The sequence below is a fragment of the Grus americana genome, chromosome 18 (assembly GCF_028858705.1).
Source record: "Grus americana isolate bGruAme1 chromosome 18, bGruAme1.mat, whole genome shotgun sequence".
Classification (NCBI taxonomy): domain Eukaryota; kingdom Metazoa; phylum Chordata; class Aves; order Gruiformes; family Gruidae; genus Grus; species Grus americana.
Window position 1 is genome coordinate 366,409 of NC_072869.1, and position 18,613 is coordinate 385,021.

An 18,613-nucleotide genomic window follows, 5' to 3' on the forward strand; every position below is an offset into this window, starting at 1 on the left:
CTCGCCGGTTAGCGGAAGCGGCGCTGCCGAGGGGCGCCCGGCAGCGGAAGTGGGGCGCTTCCGGGGCGATGGCGGCCGGCGGCAGCCTGAGCCGCTCGGAGCGGAAGGCGGCGGCGCGCGCCGAGATCCTTCAGCAGGAGGAGCAGCGGGACCGGCGGAGACAGGTACGGTACGGTACGGCTCGGCCCGGCCCGCCCCGCCGCCGCGGGCCGCCGTGACCACCCGTGTGTACCGGGCAGGTGTCCCGCATCTGGAGGAAGCCGCCGGCGGAGCGGAGCCCCGAGGAGTGCCAGGTGCTGAGCGAGAGCGAGGACATCGTCAGGGAGCTGGAGCGGCGCCGCAAGCGGCGCGAGCGGCTGCGCCGGCGGCAGGAGGAGGTGGGCGGCGGGGGAGCGGCGGGCTCGGGCTGGGCCTGCGGGCTGGCAGCTCCGGCCGGGCGGTGCGGCGCCTCCCCTGAGCCGCTGCTCGGTTGTCGCGGGGAGAGGAGCCCTGCGCCCCGGTGGCGGTTGAGGTCGCCGGGCTGGCTGCTGCGGGGGGAGCTCTGGGGCTGCGGCAGGCCTCGGTGAAAAACCGCTGTGCCGCGTTACCGGGAACGCCTCTGGGCCCCGAGGTTGTGGCCCCCGGTGTCTGCCCTCGGTTTTTCTCCGCCTCAGCCTTACTTTCCGCAGCTGCCAGATTCACGTGTTTCCAAATGCGCACGTTTTTCTGCGCGTGTGCTTTGTGAGTACGTCTCTTGGGAGGACGGATCTGCACGTGCTGCTATCCGGAAAGCTTTTTCCCTTCATCTCCCAGGGACAACACCCGTGTCTTTTTATTTAGAAACCACTTCTGATAACATTTGTGTTGCTTTTTCTGGCTAGGCTAGGCCCATGTTAAAATTTCCAGGGAGCTCCCTGTTCCTTCCGACTCGGTGATGTGCTGTATCTTGGAAACGTGTGAACTTGCTCAGTTGTGTTTTCCAGGTATGTGACGAACCAGAGGAGTTAAAGAGAAAGGTTACTGAGCTGGCTGCTGCTGTCCGGAATGCCAAGCACCTTGTCATCTATACAGGAGCCGGGATCAGTACGGTAGGATTCTTTGGGGGTGAGTGGCTGGACCTCTTTCGGGAGTGTTGCGGTGTTGCTTGGACTTTTTTTGTGGTTTCCAAATGACTACATGATGTGTGTTACGAGCCTGGGATGCTATGTTAACATTGCCGCACTGCAAACTGTGACCAAGACAGTTGCTGGTTTGCATCCTGGGGTTGTGCCTGCTGCCCAAGAGATTCCGAGGCCACACCACCTCTGTGACCCTGTGAAGAACGTGTTTCTTAAACGAGAAGATCGCTAGTCTTAATTCATTCAAGTATCTTCAACTACTTTTGGTGTAAAACCTAAAAACAAGTTACCTAATTAACATTTTCTGTGTTAATGGACAAGTAGGAATAGCTGCTGGTTATTAGAATTTATAAATGACAGTTTAAGAAATGGTTGGTTTCAGTGGCCACTGTTGGGAGAGCGGAAATCTGGTTCTGCTTCTTCTAATGTGTCACTTATCACCTTTGCCTGAACTCTGAGATAGGAACCTTATTTTTCTTTCCCTTTTCTACCGTCTCTGCAGATACGGAGCATGATTCTGGGCAGGGTGTATGAGTGCCACTGTCACAAGTTGTTTTTTTTTTTTTTTTGTGCTAAAGAATGCTGAGTGCAAGCTACCAGAAGTCAGAGTCTGGTGAAAATAAGGAAAGGTTCAAGAATTGAGTTCTGTGTAGGCAAATGGGAAGCACCAAGGGTCAAAAAGAGTTCTCGAGGGATTCCACAATGGTAAAATTGGAGAAAATAAATACTGGAGGTGAAAATGAGAGCTGTAAGGCAGGAGGAGAGATGCTAGAGAGAGGAAACGTGAAAAGCAGTTTTTCCTGTGACAAGGGAACCACTGCGCTAGAAAACTTGGAGTGAATGAAAACGTACCCGTGAATGAGGTGTATCTGGTTGTCCTGGGTGAGAGCGGGTTGATGTGTTTGTGGAGAAGAGGTATGAACCTTCCCGTCAGGCCTTGTTTTTTCCCTCCCGATAACACAGGCAGCTTCAATCCCCGACTACAGAGGCCCTAATGGGATATGGACGTTGCTGCAGAAGGGCAGGAGCATCAGGTAAGGAGACATTCTGAGCTGTGTAGCAGAGAGCTGATACTGAAGGACAGATTAATGACAATTCCAACTTTTTTTTTTTTTTTTCTTCCCCTTGCTTCTTGTCAGGGCTACAGATCTGAGCGAGGCAGAGCCCACGCTCACCCACATGAGCATTGCCTGCCTGCACAAGCACAACCTGGTAAGATATTTCTTCCGCATCTCGCTTGTTTAAGTGTGGTAAATAAAACCCAACAGGGGAAAAAAACTTTTTCATGAGATTGCCTAACTGCTGTTTTTACTCAGGTGGCTACACATCCACGTAGGAAAAAGCATCCGTGCTCATGTACGGCCGAGTCTTCATTCAGCTAGCTCCAGACTGTAGCTCTGGCAGTTTTTCCCGTGGTGCCTTTTCTTTAACACCTTGTGTTTGCCTCCTGGTGAGGGTGGCCTGGGGACCTGGCCACAAAGTCAGCCAGGCCTAGTAGACCTCTGTTTAGCAGGAAGAGTCTTTTCATTTAGCTCTCACAAAGGTCTGTTCTCTATGCTTTTCTTCTAGTTTAGTTCTGCTCTGATGTATGGGGCTGTTTGGTGTGTATTGAGGCTGTCGTGGTTTAACCCCAGCCGGTAACTGAGCACCAGGCAGCCGCTTCCTTGCCACTTCCTCACCCCTTCCCCACAGTGGGATGGGGAGGAGAATGGAAAAAAAAAAAATAATCATGGGTTGAGATAAAGACAGTTTAATAGGACAACAAAGGAAGAGAATAATAATAATAATAAATATTAAGTCAAGTAATGCACAAATGCAATTGCTCACCACCTGCAGAAAAAAAACACCTGATGCCCAGCTGGTTTCTGAGCAGGGATCCCACCTCCTGGCTAACTTCCCCAGTTACACATGGAGCATGATGTCATATGGCAAGGAATATCCCTTTGGCCAGCCTGGGTCAGCTGTGCCGGCTGCGCTCTCCCAGATTCTTGTGCACCCGGCAGGGCCTGAGAGGCTGAAAAGTCCCTGACTTAGTGTAGACACATCAACTACTCAGCAGCAACTAAAAACATCAGTGTGTTACCAACATTATTCTCGTCCTAAATCCAAACCACAGCACTACACCAGCTACTAGAAAGAAAATTAACTTTATCCCAGCCGAAACCAGGACAGACACATACGTGTCACCTGCATTTGAGTAATACCTTCAGAGTCTTCTGCCTGTGTGTTAGCTCAGTGTTTTATTCTCTTCAAGGTGCAGCATGTGGTGTCTCAAAACTGTGATGGGCTGCACCTGCGGAGTGGGTTACCCCGAGCAGCAATATCTGAGCTTCATGGAAACATGTACATAGAGGTGAGTGGCCAGAACAGGATACAGTTACTGTCTAGTGGCCTCACAAGAGATAACATAAACTATTTATCTCTCACTAGCTCAAGAAGAGCTAGTACAAGGGCTAGCCACTGCTTAGTTCCTATCTTCAGGCCATCAGGTTTGGGGTGAAGTAGTTAGGAAGCACCAAAACAAAGTGTCCTGTACAAGTCGGTAGCTTTTTCTCTGTACTTGCTAGAGCCTTCTGCTTCTGACTACTCTTCCTCAGACCTTCTCTGCGGTCCCTGCTATTGCATAGCCAACAGGCACCCCGTAATTCCACTTGCTAGCGGAGGTTTTCCAAACTTTTCCAAGTTAGCATCTGATCCCTGATGATCCCTTCTACTGCTTCCAACGTATTGTCCCCAAAAAGTGCTTTTCTTTCGAGAAGTGGCTGGCTCCTGGTGTTTCATGGGCTGGATGCTAATGATGTAATGGGTTTTTTGCTTTCGTCCTGCATCAGGTCTGCACTTCCTGTACACCCAACAGAGAGTACGTGCGAGTATTTGATGTGACGGAGCGCACAGCCCTGCACAGGCATCACACTGGCAGGATGTGCCACAAGTGTGGGGCACAGTTGAGAGATACAATCGTCCACTTTGGGGAGAAGGGGACGTTGAGGCAGCCCCTGAACTGGGAAGCAGCAACAGAAGCTGCAAGCAAAGCAGATGTGATTCTTTGTCTGGGTTCCAGCTTAAAGGTAACTTTAGAGACTCGGTGAAGATTGTTAGCAGCATTCCCTCTTGGTGATACACCTTGGTGCTGAGCAGTCTCCTCCCAAACAGACAACTGTAAACTCTGGTGTCAGGATTCGCCCACCATCTGTGATAGTCTCTCTTCCTCCCTCTTTCCCCTCCTGGTAATACATTCCTTTTCCTCTCACTGATACGGTTCACAGGTACGCGTGCCTTTGGCCGTACTGATAATCTCTATTTTGTGGCAGGTTTTGAAAAAATACCCACGTCTTTGGTGCATGAGCAAGCCCCCGACTCGTCGTCCAAAGCTGTATATCGTGAACCTGCAGGTGAGAGCCTTTTGCCCGGGGTTTGGGCCAAACGGCTGCCAGCCTGCGGTGAGCCTGTCTGCCCAGGAGCGTGCAGGGCCCCGAGCACGGGCCGGATCCCGGGCAGGGAGCCCCACCTGCCCGTGGGGACCGCGTGGGGGAGACGCCTGCAGCTGCGGGTCTGGTGTTGCTCCTGCAGTGGACCCCGAAGGATGACCTGGCCGCCCTGAAGCTGCACGGCCGCTGCGACGACGTCATGCGGCTGCTGATGGAGGAGCTGGGGCTGGAGATCCCACGCTACGACCGGTGAGCGGCCCGGGGCGGGGGGGGAAGCTGCGCGGCCCGGGGGCTGCCGGGGCCGGGGCCGGCCGGCAGCCCCCTCCACGCTCGGCCTGTCTCCGCAGGGCGCGGGACCCCATCTTCGCGCTGGCCGAGCCGCTGCGCCCCGGGGAGGAAGGCACGCACTCGCGGAAGCCGGTGGCCCCGCCGCCGGGGACCGACCCGCCGCCGGGGACCGACCCGCCGCAGGAGGAGCCGCCCGCCCGCCCCGGCGGCTGGCTGGGCCGCGGCTGCGCCAAGGGCGCCCGGCGGAGGAAGAGCAACTGAGGGCGGGCCGGGGGCCGGCGGGGACGCGCCCCAAGATGGCGGCGGGGGCGGGCGCGGGGCGGGGCGGGGCGGGCGGCGGCCCCGCTCGCTCGGCTGCGGGCGGGCGGCGCCGCCGGTGACAGCGCGGCCATGCTGCGCAACGGGGCGGCGGCGGGCGGCGCGGGGGCGCACCGGCCCGTGCGCGTCTGGTGCGACGGATGGTGAGTGGGGCGGGGGGCGGGCGGGCTGTCGCGTCGCCCGGAGAAATAAACCGTGTTGGCTGCGCTGGTGCCTCCGGCTCTCTGTGACCGCGGCGGGCCGGGCCCTTGCGGGAGAGCGGGTCCCTCCCGGCGGAGCTGGCGTGCGGCCGCGGGACGTGACCCCGCCCGAGCCGGGAGCGCCCGCGGGCTCCGCCGCCGCTCGGCTGGGCCGGTCCCGAGCGCCCGGGACTGCAGCCGGCCCCGGGGCGGGGGGAGACCCGTGTCGGCCGGCACCCCGCTCTCCGGCCGCGGGCTGCGGCAGGCTTACGGCAGCGTGACGGAGCGCCGCCGCCTCTTCCCCCGTGAACCAGCCGTAAACGCGTCAGTCGCTGCACAGCAGAGAGAGACTTTAAACCTTGGAGCCCGTGGGGAAGGTCTCCCACTGCGGCCGCAAAGGGGGAAGGTCACCTCCTGCAGCTTCCCAGCAACGTGCACCCTTGTGTCCCCAGACTGAACCGGGGCCGTTGTCTTTCTAGCTATGACATGGTGCACTATGGCCACTCGAACCAGCTACGCCAGGCTCGGGCCATGGGAGATTATCTGATTGTTGGAGTCCACACAGATGGTAAGAGGTTTTCTCAGCTTTTCACCTCCTGCTGCCTCTAGAATCGCCCAGCGACGTTAGCCCCGAGAGAACGGGGGGATATCCTGATACAAAGCAGGCTTCTTCCTGCATCTCAAGGGGCAGCAGCCTCCAAAAGAGGAGTGTGCCTTCCCCGGGTAGGGGAGTGGAGTTGCCCCTTTTATGCTCTCTGGAGTGAGGGTTAGGTAGGTCAGGGCTTGCAGGCTTCGTTTGAGGGGTGATCTGTGTTCTGTGCTCTAAATTGAACCGGTTGAAAAATCAGTCTGGTTTTGCTGGTGCAAACTGCAGAACTGATATTTCCAAACAATGGCTGCGTGGAGAAAATTCGTTTCAAGCCCATCCAAAAGTTAAGTGCTAGGAACTAGTTCTTGTGTATGAAGGTGGATTTTAAATTGGTTTATGGATGCGTATTTTCTAGCATGAACTGAGAATAACATGAAGCTATTGTTTAAAGGGGGAAATTCCGTCCGGGGGGCTTTCGGGAGGCACAGGTAGTCCCCCTCAGGAGGAGGTACCTGGGTACAGGGAGGCACTGAGACCTTTTGCCTTCCAAGTGAATCCCAGGGCCCTTGTTACACACTTAAGAAATGCAACTGAATTAAAATCTCTTCTGATCTAGCCGGGCCTTCCTTCTCTAAGGCAAATCGTTTCCAAGCAGAGCTTAGGCCCGTGGTGAAGTTCACCCAGCCGTGAGATGAGTGAGGCTCCTGTAGGTGAGAGTCTTCGTAGCTGCAGTACATGCTTCTAACTGGGTTTTTCTGTTTCTCGCCCAGAGGAGATTGCCAAGCACAAGGGCCCCCCTGTCTTTACACAGGAGGAGAGGTACAAAATGGTGCAAGCCATCAAGTGGGTGGATGAGATTGCTCCAGGAGCTCCCTATGTCACCACACTGGAAACCCTGGACAAATATAACTGTGACTTCTGTGTGCACGGTGGTGAGTGGTATTCTGAGGTGACAGTTGTACTAACACAGGCCCTCCGGGGCTTGCGTGCTCTTGGTCTCCCTGCTGCCAACCGAGGAACGTTCTGGCCAGCGCTGGCCGTCAGAGGGTACCTCGTGTATCTGCCTTACCAACGCCCGCGCTGGGCAGTCCGGCTGCTGCTGTTCTGGTGTTCTGGAGAAATGCATCCATGTGCTAGGCACCCTAAGAGCGGCCAGATCTCGCGGTTTTAAGGCGAAACATGTTATCTGACAATTATCCTCAGGTTGCCCTTAGCACCAGCAGAAATTTGTGCATACGGGAAATAGTAATTTACAAAACTTAAACGTGAAAAACGCTGTTAAAAAGGTAAGTGTGCAGAAATACAATCATGTTTATAACTACTTATCCTGGGATGAGATCAGATGTGAAAAGCTTCTCTCTCTTTATCCAGCTGATAAGCTGTTCAAGGGCTTAGCTGACCGTGTGGTCAGAGACCTGGTTCTTAATGTGACCACTTTTCAGTTTGTAGTCACTGAAGAGAAGCAGTGTTCAGAGGAAACAGAACCTGTGTACTCTGTCCCTTCCTGGGACTGCTTCTCCTGTTCATTCAGCCTCAGCCCCTCCTCCCTACCCCTCTGAAGGTATTTTGTTGCTTTAATCACGAGTGGTCTTTGTACTCATTTCACGTATCCTTCCTCATCCGATCCCAGCACCTGCTATTGATAAGCCAGTATTTCATTATGTGTAAATAAATCATTAATCTTCCGTAAGATAGATACACTTTTTCACGTGGACAGGGTGATTATCAAATTCCTTGTTAACTTATATGCCTGCCCTGAACGTGTGTTTGGGGCATGCGACCCCTTACTAGATTTGGTGAGGGATTACGGTAACCGAGGAGCGCTCATGGCCTTTGCTCCAGTTTTGCTGCGTTTATCCCCTCTGCCAAATCATTCAGTACTTCTACCTGAATAATACCCTTGCATGCTGCAGTTCTGCCAGGCTGTGTTTGTGCAAAAGATAAGTTTTGAAATAGCTGAGCTTGACTGGGAAGGTGATAGACAGCAAACCTGTGTTCTGCCTCTCTCCTGGCACACAGAGCTGTGCTTGCAGCATGTTCTGTCTCCATGCCCTGAGGTGCCAGGGTGTGGGGTTTGAGAACTCCGCAGCTTCCCGGAGCGTGCCACCCAGCTGCATGAGAGCGCTCGTGAGCTGCCAGCGCCCGCACTCTGAGCTGGCTGCTTCGCCAAATGAAAGCCAGCTTAGGTTTTAACTTGTGAAGATTCTAAACTATCACTACAAGCAGGTGAGAGGTGTTTTTGTAGAGTGAGTTAGGAACCATGCCAAAGATGAACCAGAATTAACTCTGTAGAAGGATAGCTTGACGTCACTGTAGAAGTTCCATCACTGAGGGGAAGAACTGGCTGTTGGAGGACTGCTTAATTGACTGAAAAAGTTGTAACGTGAACCACTGGCTAATGCCAGTCCTAAAGAATTTAAGATTAAAGTGCTTTTTAACACTGAGACTGATGGTAGCTGTTCATTGTCATTCAGGCAATATTTCAGTCATTCCTGCTGCTGGATTCGCTGCAAGGGCAACAGGCTCAGATTTTCTGGACTATCTAAAAAAGAGCGGACCCAGATGGCTAGTGGTGTTGGGCATCCAGGGATATGCTTGTCTACACAGATAGGGTAGTCTTGCAAACCCTTGCGTTTCCACGGGATGCAGGACGTATCCCGCATGTATGCACAGGGATTTGGATTGCAGGAGTTCTAGTCTGGCTTACGTGCTCGACCTGTTCAGCTACTGCTGTCGTTCTAAAACAGCTTTAGTGCAGGAGGGCTTGGGGCGCAGTTCTGAGGCTTTTCTCTCTCCGCAGATGACATCACCTTAACGATAGATGGTAAGGATACCTATGAGGAAGTGAAGACAGCGGGGCGCTACAGGTAACCCATTGCTGCTTACCTTCTTATCCTGCTTTGGGCAGAGTTTCTGGGAGTTTGTGCCCTGAAGGGAAGTCAGATGAAACACAGCTCTCTTCAGGTCGCACTTCAGTTATGCTGTAACAAGCAAGCTTCGCTTGCGCCCACCACTTTGGCTTCCGAGAAGTGTCACAGACTAGCAGCTGACTGGCAGGGGCTTCCTGTTCCCGGTAGATGCTAGTTCTGGTCTTGAAGCCTCACTGCGAGTTAGCTCTGTTGGGAAGTCTGTGCAAGGTAAGTTTTCTTCTTATGAGCAGTTACTGTGGCGTGAGGAAGATGCAGAGGCTCAGCAAGTGAACACTATATATCAGGAGCAGGTAGAAGGAAGACTTTCTCAGGATGGTCCCTGGTTTGGATTTATCAGGTGTCACAGGTGTTCCTGTGGTAATGGTGGGAAGAGAAAGAGGCACATGCTCCTGTGGCTTCTGCTTTATCCTTTGCTTGTCTCCCTGCAGGGAATGCAAACGCACCCAAGGTGTGTCCACTACCGACCTCGTTGGCCGCATGCTGCTCATGACTAAGGCTCACCACAGCAACATAGTGAGTCAGAGGGCTTTGGGTGGGAGTTTGGAGTCCAGGGCATATGCCAGCTCTTTCCTTTTGCTATCCCAAATGGCAGTAGAGCTCCTGGGTCTGGCTCCTAGGTGCACGGAGAACTGGCAAGCTGATTACAGGCAGTGGCAGCAAAACAACCTGCTTATGTTTGCTTAAGCCTGTCTGAGATCACAGTGTGATCTCAGCCCACACTGCTTTGGAAAGGTGTGGGGGGATAAAAGCTTCGATCCCTCAGGAACATTATGGGAACTACAGGCTAGCCTATGGCTTCTTCAAGGGTGAAACTGCATAGTGTGGCCACATCGATCTATCAGCCCAGCGCTGCCAGAATTGGAAAGTCCTCTTCCTTCCCACTGAGCTGCATGCTTCTGCCTTCTGCTGTCTCTCGTCTTATCAGACCTTTCTTGAGTCTCCTCAGTGCACTACCTGGTAGATAGCTAACCTAACCAAAGGAAAATAAAGGAAGTAGTGTTATGTTGGTTAGTGAGTTGAATTGACTTGGTAAACAAGCGGTCCAGTGAATGGAATCACCTGGATAACAGCAGGGACAAGACAAGGGACCCAGAAGAGCACTCAGAGGTAGAAGGAGATCTTTTAGTGTGCTGAGCTGTTAGATTGGCTTAGCCATAATATGTCAGTTCACACCAAGATCTGGCGCAGTGCTAGCAGCTGTCTGCAGAGATCTGAGCCCGTCTCTAGTGGAGTGACTTTGGAAGAAGGAGGGACGCTGTCCTGTTAGGGCCTCGTGCAGTTGAGGGAGCACGTAGGTGTGCAATGCTATCAGGTCTGCAGGTTGTGCAAGAACCACCGTAACTGTGTGATGGCAGGCTGGGATCAGATAAGGACACGTTTCATCTGACTCATGCTGGAACATGATTCTGGTTTAGATATTAACTAGTTTGTCAGCATTCAGTGCCAGGGATCAATGGTGCGCAGTCTGAGCTTGGACTTCGCGGCACTTCTGTCATGCACAAGCATATTCTTGGTTGGACAAGCTATGTGAGTGCTTAAACATTTTGACTCTTTATCTCCCTTCAGGATGAGGACCTAGACTATCGGAAGCACACTGACAACTTTGGGAAGGTAATGCGAGTTCTGGTCGTGGACGTCTGGTTGTTGTCCTGTCTGAGAAGGATTCCAAATGTGCTTTCTGGCCTGTGTTGCAGGCTTGGTTTTCCCCCCACATTTAGTAGTAACCTCAGTAAATGTCTGCCGCCCCCGTGAAGTGGCTGCCGTAGTCAGCGGCGTAGGCAGGTGTGGCCGCACGGGGCCAGCGAGTGAACTGTACTTCAGCGACGCCATAGAGCTGCTGCGCCCATTGAGCCTTTGCTGCTTTTCTGGCTTGCTTGTAAATCCTTTATTGCCGCTTCCTTTGGGACCCAAGTGCCCACTGTTTCAGCCTGAGGACAGCCTCTGTGGATGCTCCTTTCAGTGCTCGTGTTTGTAAAGGCGTTGCATTAGGTCTGGGAAGTGTTCGTGTAGCTGGCACGTAGCTGGCATGCTGGACTGCAGAACTCGCATGCCTGGTCTTCAGGTGGCCAAGCAGTCCTGGGGTTCTCTGCCGTCATGTCTAGCTCACGTCCTGGGCTACCTCTACAGAGCTATCAGCCCCTTTTTTTTCCTGGGTGTTGGATTATCCCTGATTAAGGAGCACCTGGACCTACGGCTTGAGTAAGTCTTTTTTACTCACGGGGGGTTTGCTGACCAGGCGGAATCAGCCTTTTTGTTCTCCACCGTGTCGGGTTTTTGAGCAGGCTTTACGGGGCCTGCTGCTCCAGCATGGCTGTTTCCTGGTGCTTGGATCTGGGGAGAATATCTGGGCAGCAGGAACCTGCATGAGCCCTGCCAGCTGAGCCCGCTCCGCACGCTGCCGTTCTGTGGCCGGTCCTGGTCGCGGCTGAGTTGTCTTTGCTCTTTCAAGTCTCGCAGAGCAGATGGCTTTAGTGGGGCGAAGCCGGGGCCGGAGCGGGTGACTCGGTGGCTGTTTCCAAAACTGCCACACGGCGGGGATCAAGCTCCGTCTCCGGTTTCATGGGCGCTGGGATCTGGCCCTTGCTGGAGCTCTGGGTGATCCCCTCCCAGCTTGGCGTGCCCGGCCAGGCGATGGGTGGGCTGCCTTAAGGCTTGAGAGGAGCGTAGGTAGGTTGTGTGTTGTCTCCCTTAGCAAGCCTTGCCTCTCCTGGAAATCCGAGACTGCGCTGTTGCCTTCCTCCTTCCTGAGCTTTCTTCTCCGCATCTCCTTAGCTGGCTGTTGAGGGGACGGTTGAGACTGCGTTTGATAGAGCAAAAAGGGCTTTTATGAGATTGCGTAACTGTTTGGTGCCAGGAATGTAGAAAGTCCAAGCTGCTAAGAGTTGTGATACTGGCTAGCAAATTAATTAAGGCTATCAAATTGCCTGCAGCTGCATTCTGTGTGTTGTCCAAACCCCCTCCTAGAGCCTGAAAAGGAAACGTGTGTGGTGTGTGTTTTCCCAGGGGCCAAAGGGTCACAGTCCCTGGACTGGCGTCTCGCAGTTCCTACAGACATCTCAGAAGATCATCCAGTTTGCATCAGGGAAGGAACCACAGCCAGGAGACACTATCATCTACGTGGCCGGAGCCTTTGACCTGTTCCGTATCCTTGACTCTGTTTTGTCAAGAAAGTAGCATTGGTCTTTTTGTTTGATGTTTTCATGTTTTGAGGCACCAGACTAGGATATTTGCCTCTTTTTTTTTTTTTTTTTTTTTTTTTCTCCCTTCTTTTTTTCTTTTCCCTAGGTGTGCATGTGAAGGAGGAGGCAGGAGTTCTTACTGGCAGCTTCTTAGTCACAAGACACTGAGAAAGGAGCTACAGCTCCTCTCTGGAGAGGTTTGTGGCTGTTAGAGGGTTTCAGGAAGACAGGTGGACACTCTCCATGCTCTCATGATCACACTCTAGTCCCTCTTGAGGACTGTCTGTCATAGACCAAGTGACTGCACAAGGCATCTGGAGCAGACACTTCATCCCTAGGACAGTCTTTGAGGCTTTGTGCCAGAACATCTGCAACAGGTAGAGATTCTGGACAGAGGCAAAGTTGAGTCCATTTGCCCAGAACCTGTGGAGCCTGAGGAGGGAGGAGGCAACTGTTCTTAGGACATAGGCAACGAGTAATGCAAAAATAAAATCCTTGAGATTCCTTTCTCCCATTGTGGTTTTTCAGTGCATCTGTTTCTGTCTTTCTTTCCCTGTTTTCCCTGTTGGCTTCGATTCCTTAAACAGGTCTACAGATATTGGGCATGTAGATTTCCTGGAGAAGGTTCACCAGTTGGCAGAGAAGCCCTACATCATTGCTGGGCTGCACTTTGATCAGGTCTGTGTATAATCTTGTCCAAAGACAGAGCAGCTTGGCCCCTGTTCTTTCTGAAACGAGCGGGCTGTGCTCTGTAAGACAGAAAAGGGATGTGTTGGCCAATACAGGACTTTCATGTGGTGAGAAAAGTGAGAGGGAAAGGGTGTTGCTTTGTCACTCTTCTAACTGTGCCTGGTGCTTTGTCTTAGGAAGTAAATCGCTACAAAGGGAAGAACTATCCCATCATGAACATCCATGAGAGAACACTCAGTGTCTTGGCCTGTAGGGTAAGTGCCTCTGCGCTGTTCCAGAAGTTGCCTAGAGCTGGGTGGTGTTCACCTGTAACCAACAATCTTGCACGTGTTCTTTGGTGTGCACTGAGAAGGCAAAGCCTGGGCTGATCGCTTTAGGCTACCAGAGGTGCTGGTGTGCTCTCAGGAAGAACGCCCAGGCTCCTCTGTTGTCCTGGCTAGCCTGAGGTATTGAACCCCTCCGCCTCCGTTCCATCGGCAGTGAAAAGGCAGGATACCTTGCAGAGTGCTGCTCTGCTTTACAGCCGTGTTCTCGTAGAAAACTCTCCGCTCCCTGCAGCAGGGGAGAAAATTCCTGGGAAAGAATTGTGGGGAGGCTCAGAAACGTGAGCCCTGAGCAATTAACTTTTGGATTTGCTATATACGCACTGCCAGAAAGCATATTCTTTAGTGGAACAAAAAGATGTTGTGTGACAAGCAGTGGCTGCTAAACCCACTTTCCTGTTCCCTTATTTGTGTTCCTAACTCTATATAACCAGCTGACCTGCTCAAGTCAGTTTAGGACGCAGACTGGCCTTTGGGTTTTTTTGTTTGTTTCAAATCTGGGCTTTTTACTTGGTTTCTTTTCTAGTATGTCTCGGAAGTGGTGATTGGAGCCCCCTATGCTGTCACTGCTGATCTGCTGGATCACTTCAGGGTGAGAGTCTTTGCGTATAGATGTACATGAAGATGTTGGGGTGGGATGTGCTCAGGGAGCTACAGCGGTGCAGGAAAACACAGGCGTGTAGAAGAGAGGTGGTCCTGCTCAGCAGGATTGCGGGGAGCTCCAGATGCACTGCCAAGCCCGGTACGGGAGGGGTGTCTTTGCTGATCTCCTGGCTATGTTGCAGTGAGTGCAGTGGCAGGGAAAGTAAGTCCCTGTCACCTTTGGGATCTTGTCAGCGACTTTGTGTCCTTCGCCAGGTAACGCTCGTGTGTCATGGGATGACTGAGGTGGTGCCAGACAAGGATGGTTCTGATCCGTATGAGGTGAGGTACTAGCTGCTGTCGTCTGTGCTTCTTTGTCAGCATTTGATAGATACAGCATGGCTTTGTTCACGTTCCTGAGCTGAGAATTTGTATTGCAGAGGATGCTACCCAAACCAGCTCTTGGCAGGTGATGCTGTTTTTCGTCTACCCCTGAGGGCAGCTACTTGCAGCAGAGCCTGTAAATCATTCACAACAGCTCCGTTCTTTTAGTCACTGTTTTGTTTTGCCTGTTTCTGATGCCTTCATGGCAGAATGAGAAATCCTGTAATCTTTGCTTTGTGTCAGTCCTGGGCAGCCTTGCTCAGCTCTCATGTAGGTGAAGCTTTGCTTTCAGCACTTACTTACTCTGCCTCCTAGGAGATCGGTTTGTGTCCTGCCCGGCTGGGGGCCCACAGGACCTGCCGTGGCTTCTGCTCCCAGAAGTCCTGTGTGTTTTTCACAGCTGAGTCTGGTGTGTTTGTTCGCAGGAACCGAAGAGACGTGGCATTTTCCAGCTGGTGGACAGTGGCAGCAATCTCACCACGGATCTAATTGTGCAAAGAATCATCAAGAACAGGTTGGCTTTCTTCATCTCCCAGTTCTGTCGCATACTGTTCGGTCCAAGCTTGTCTTGAGGACTAATTAATGGGATGGAACAGGAAGAGAAGGGGTTATCTGCAGGCACAGAATCAGTGAACTGGTCCTTCATCTTCCACAGCCTGGGCAGGCTGCTTAGATGTGGATGTACTGGACTGTACAGGAAAAGGAACAGCTAAACGCTACTATGTCAGAATGTGCTTCACAGCACATTTTATTATTTTTCCTCCTCCTCTATTAATGAAAAAATTTCCTTGCTGTACTCTTGGGGATTTAGCATATTGCTTTTCAGAGTTTGCTCTTTGAGGCCTGAGCCCTTCACCTTCAGTGGCCTTGGCTCAGGTCAGTGGTAAATTCGGTTTTGGTATTGTGGCCAGTGGTCTGTCCCAGGTCAGATCAAGCTACTCCAGCAGCATCTTCCGCAGAGGGAGCAATAAGTAGCGTTTGGGCAGTGTGGGAGCATAGGACTTTGCAGTGATGGTAACAGTTGTGGGAAGCTCTGGGTGCTGGCTCTCGAAGAGGAGCCCGCAGGTTCCTGGTGAGGTTTCGGAAGTACTCCCAGAACAAAGCAGCGTAGGAGAAGGCAGTACTCCCCTGCTCCAGGTGCTTTTAGTTTACTAGAGATACGGATGGCTGAGCATCTCATGGCACTTTGTGCTTGATGTAGGCTGGAGTTTGAAGCTAGGAACCAGAAGAAGGAAGCAAAAGAGCTGGCTGTGTTGGAGGCCATGAAGAGACTGGAAGAAGAGAAGCACTAGGCCAGCGGAGAGCCGATGTGTGGGTCGCAGAGCACCGCAGCCTCACCCTCTTGAGGGGCAGGCAGCTCTTCGAGAGGAGACCCCTGAACGGGGACACCGCTGCCGGCATGCAGGATGCGCTGTCCTACCCTCTTCTGTCCTAGCTCCTCCTGCACTAATTATGCAGACATAACGAGTCAGGATCCTGCTGCCTAGTTTTTCCTCCGTTAATCAGCTCCCATCCCCTTTCCCAGGAGAAGATTTGACAAAAGAAAAAAACCCCAACAAACGGTTTTAATTACAACTAATGTTTTAACATGTTGATGTGCTTTTACCTTCTGCCATTTCTGGCTTTTAGTAGGAGGGAAATGGAGCAGCCACCCCAGCCCCCTCTGCCCCTCCATATTTGTCTGTCCTGACCGGAGTCTGCGTTCCAGAGCAGCCCTTGGGGCAGTGGTGGGGGCGGCTGGACAGACTGGCGAGAACGGCCTCCCCGGGGAAGGGGTACGGCACCCGCGGTTCCTCCCGCGAGCTTTCGGTTAGGGGCAGCGGGCCATCGGCGTGCCGGCTGCGGGAGGTGCCGTCAGGCCCCGTGCTCTGGGGTTTGCCGTGCTGCCCCTGCACAAGTGCCAGACCCAAAACTACTTCGGGTTTAGTCGGACACAGCCTCTCTCAGCTGCGACTGGTGCCAGCGAGTCGTTTGCTGCCCCAGTAACAGGCAGCGGCGCGGCAGCTGCTGAGAGGGGTGGGTGGCACTGGGACCCTCGGTTCTGCGGTTTCCCTGGCGGGACGAGGGGTTTCTCCACACGAGGCTTTTGAAAAGGCCCCCGACCCTGGGGGCTTTTGAAAAGGCTCTTCCTGGCGTGAGGCAGCAGGACCCCGCGCTCAGAGCTCTGCTTGCTGCCGCTGCTGGAGTCCACCTTGTGCCTGACGAGTTACCGAAGGGAGGGACCTTGTCAGCTGAAATGTCGTGGCTGTTTTCTGAGGGCTGACGCGCAGTGCACGTGCCCTACGGGGAGGTGCAGGGCCTGAGGAAGACGGGTGCTGGGCTGAGCCCCTTTCTGCCTCTTACATTCCAGGGTGCTGTGGCAGGTGTCCTGGGCTGTTCCCTGCGCTGTGCTGGACGGTCCTTCCACGCCGGTTCTGTTCTCTCTGTTGTAAACTTTTGTTGCTGATCATTAATAAAATGTTGAAGAGTCGTGTGATGGTCTCTCTGGGACTCGAGCCCAGGTAGCAGAAATGGGCCAGGACCTTGGCTGGAGAATCTTCTGCCGCAGCTTTTCCTGGCGGGGAGCTGTGCCCCGAGAACGAGCTCGTTGCCCTCGGGCAGCCCAGCCGGAGCTCTGGGGTACGATGGGTTTGTTCTGGCGCAGGGGTTAGGGATCACTCCGGCTAGAAGCCATTTGTTCTCACTGTGGGAGGAGGTTTTTGCTGAATTCACTAGAAAATTGACCACGTGAAGGGGGGCTTTGCTTTGCTGTGTTCTGTGGCTTTATGCTGTCTGGACTCTAAAATTGCAGCAGAATTTGCACGGGACAGGCGCGTGTCTCGGCAGTTTAGCAGATGTGTAGCCGTGGTGGGTATGGAGGGAGGAGGCGACCTGAATTCTGGTGATGGCTTGGTGTATCGTGACGCCAAAGCAGCATCTTGAGCAGCCGCAGGGGGTCTGTCCTGGAGAGGGGCTGCGCTGGGGATGGATCAGCCGTGGAGCTCGGGATCTCACAGCTGCGTAGTTGCTAATCCCGGAGCCTATGTTCACATGCTGGCATTTCAGGAATTAATAGAATGTTTGTAAAATATTTTTATGTGTCATCCGTGACAAGAGCCAAGACACCCACCTGTGTGGGAACGCTCCTGGCTGAGCACGGGGCAGGGGGAGGGACTGGAGAGCTCGGAGTCTCCATCCTCTCCCCGCTGTAGCTGGAGCCCCTCGGGTGCCTGGGGCAGGAGTGGCAGTTCCATCCCTGCGCCACGTTGAGCACGGGTGATGTCGGGTGATGTCATGAGTGTGTCTGCTCACCCTGGGCTCCTCCCGGTTGTCCCTTGCAGCCCCACGGCCGCTGCTGAGACCCAGATGCTCCCACTTGGGAGGGAGGCAGGAGGGCAAGGACGGTCCTCGCTGCTCCCAGCCTCAGTCGCTGCGCTCCACTCCTCCGCTCGTGTTCTGAGCTCTCCCTTCCCGAGGTGCTGGTGATCTGCAAAAAGGCTCTTCAGCAGCAGGGAAGATGCTTCCTTGCTAGGAAGGTAACACCAGTCTTGCCTTGCTGGTTGGTGGCTGTTGGTGAAAAACCCCTGCCTGGCTGGAGACGCTCACCAGGGTCTGGGGAATGGACACCCCCCTTCCTGCGGGTCCAGGCAAGCCCTTTCTGCTGCTGCTCGCCCACTGCTGGGCAGAGGCTGCTCCACTGCAGCTCTCCAGCCAGGACCAGGGCTTTTCCCTTCCTGACCAGAGGCAACGGCTGCTGCTGCTGTTGGGGATTTGCCCCTGACTGAACTGTGCCCCGGCTCCTTGTTCAGCTACGCCCCAGCAGAAAACAGGGCTGAGATCCTCACTGGCCGGGGGTCTCCGCTGCCCCGAGGGTCCGTGGGATCAGGCTGAGCCTTGTCCCTGTCCCAGCTGCAGTTGGGGTGTGGGAGCGGGTTGAGGAGCAGGGGTGAGTCCCAGCCCAGAGGAGAGCGGCTCAGGCCAGCGCTTTGCCTGCTGTGGGGTGCACACAGAGCAGCCGTTGGGCGCTGGGCAAAGGGGACACGCGTGCTGGGACCTCATCGTGCCTGGGCAGAGCTGGTGCTCCGCTCCGGTCAGTGTCGTGGCCTCCAGCTGCCCTGTGCACCCTCCTGCTGAAATCCCACTGCTTCGGGACGCGTCGGCTCTGCTGCCTGGAGGTGGCAAAGTTGCTCCTCGCCCCCGAAACAGCTGTGAGTCTGAGCTGTCAGCCCCTTCCCAGACCCGCCGGCTGCTGAGCACACAAATAACCCCTCTGCAGCGTGCAGCCCCCTCCTACTGAGACTGCAGAAGAGTTTGTCATTAAAAACAAACAACTCAGCCACGGTGACACATCTACCCCGGGCTGAGCATTTGCATGTAAATGAGCTGCCTCTGGGACCCAAAGAGGTACTGTTGTTATTAAAAAAATGACAGAAGTATTTTATTTCTGCTCTCACCGTGCGCGGGTGCTTGCCTGCTGGTATAACTTGTTTGCATGGAGACGTCAGCTTCGCTTGCTCAGCTGGAGCGCAGTGGAGCTGCTGTTCCTTGGGGCCACTGAGAGCTGTTTCTGAGTTTACTTTGAAAACTTTTGCCTATGATGTTCCTTTCTCCGAGTGCCTCTGGGCCCTTCGTCGAAGCTTCTATTTA

The 18,613-nt window shown here is 53.8% G+C and overlaps 2 protein-coding genes across 4 annotated transcripts; both read left to right on the plus strand.

Annotated features, from left to right (window-relative positions):
* Positions 1–31: 31 nt before the first annotated feature.
* SIRT7 (sirtuin 7) lies at positions 32–5,226 on the plus strand. The gene is made up of 10 exons (XM_054846441.1): positions 32–164; positions 240–377; positions 963–1,067; positions 2,061–2,131; positions 2,237–2,309; positions 3,352–3,450; positions 3,929–4,165; positions 4,409–4,489; positions 4,668–4,774; positions 4,873–5,226. The coding sequence occupies exons 1-10, from the start codon at positions 69–71 to the stop codon at positions 5,072–5,074; spliced, it is 1,209 nt and encodes a 402-aa protein (XP_054702416.1). The 5' UTR covers positions 32–68; the 3' UTR covers positions 5,075–5,226.
* Positions 5,088–16,457, plus strand: PCYT2 (phosphate cytidylyltransferase 2, ethanolamine). Of its 3 annotated transcripts, XM_054846442.1 has the most exons (13): positions 5,092–5,274; positions 5,790–5,878; positions 6,670–6,831; positions 8,700–8,766; positions 9,258–9,342; positions 10,396–10,440; positions 11,833–11,971; positions 12,604–12,686; positions 12,875–12,952; positions 13,548–13,613; positions 13,880–13,945; positions 14,413–14,501; positions 15,189–16,457. In XM_054846442.1, exons 1-13 carry the CDS (start codon positions 5,204–5,206, stop codon positions 15,277–15,279), a joined length of 1,131 nt encoding a protein of 376 aa, XP_054702417.1. In that variant the 5' UTR covers positions 5,092–5,203; the 3' UTR covers positions 15,280–16,457. The 3 variants fall into 3 exon arrangements, with proteins under 3 accessions (XP_054702418.1, XP_054702419.1, XP_054702417.1); XM_054846443.1 differs by lacking the exon at positions 10,396–10,440 and having other exon boundaries at positions 5,088–5,274; XM_054846444.1 differs by lacking the exon at positions 6,670–6,831 and having other exon boundaries at positions 5,089–5,274.
* The last annotated feature ends 2,156 nt before the right edge of the window (positions 16,458–18,613 follow it).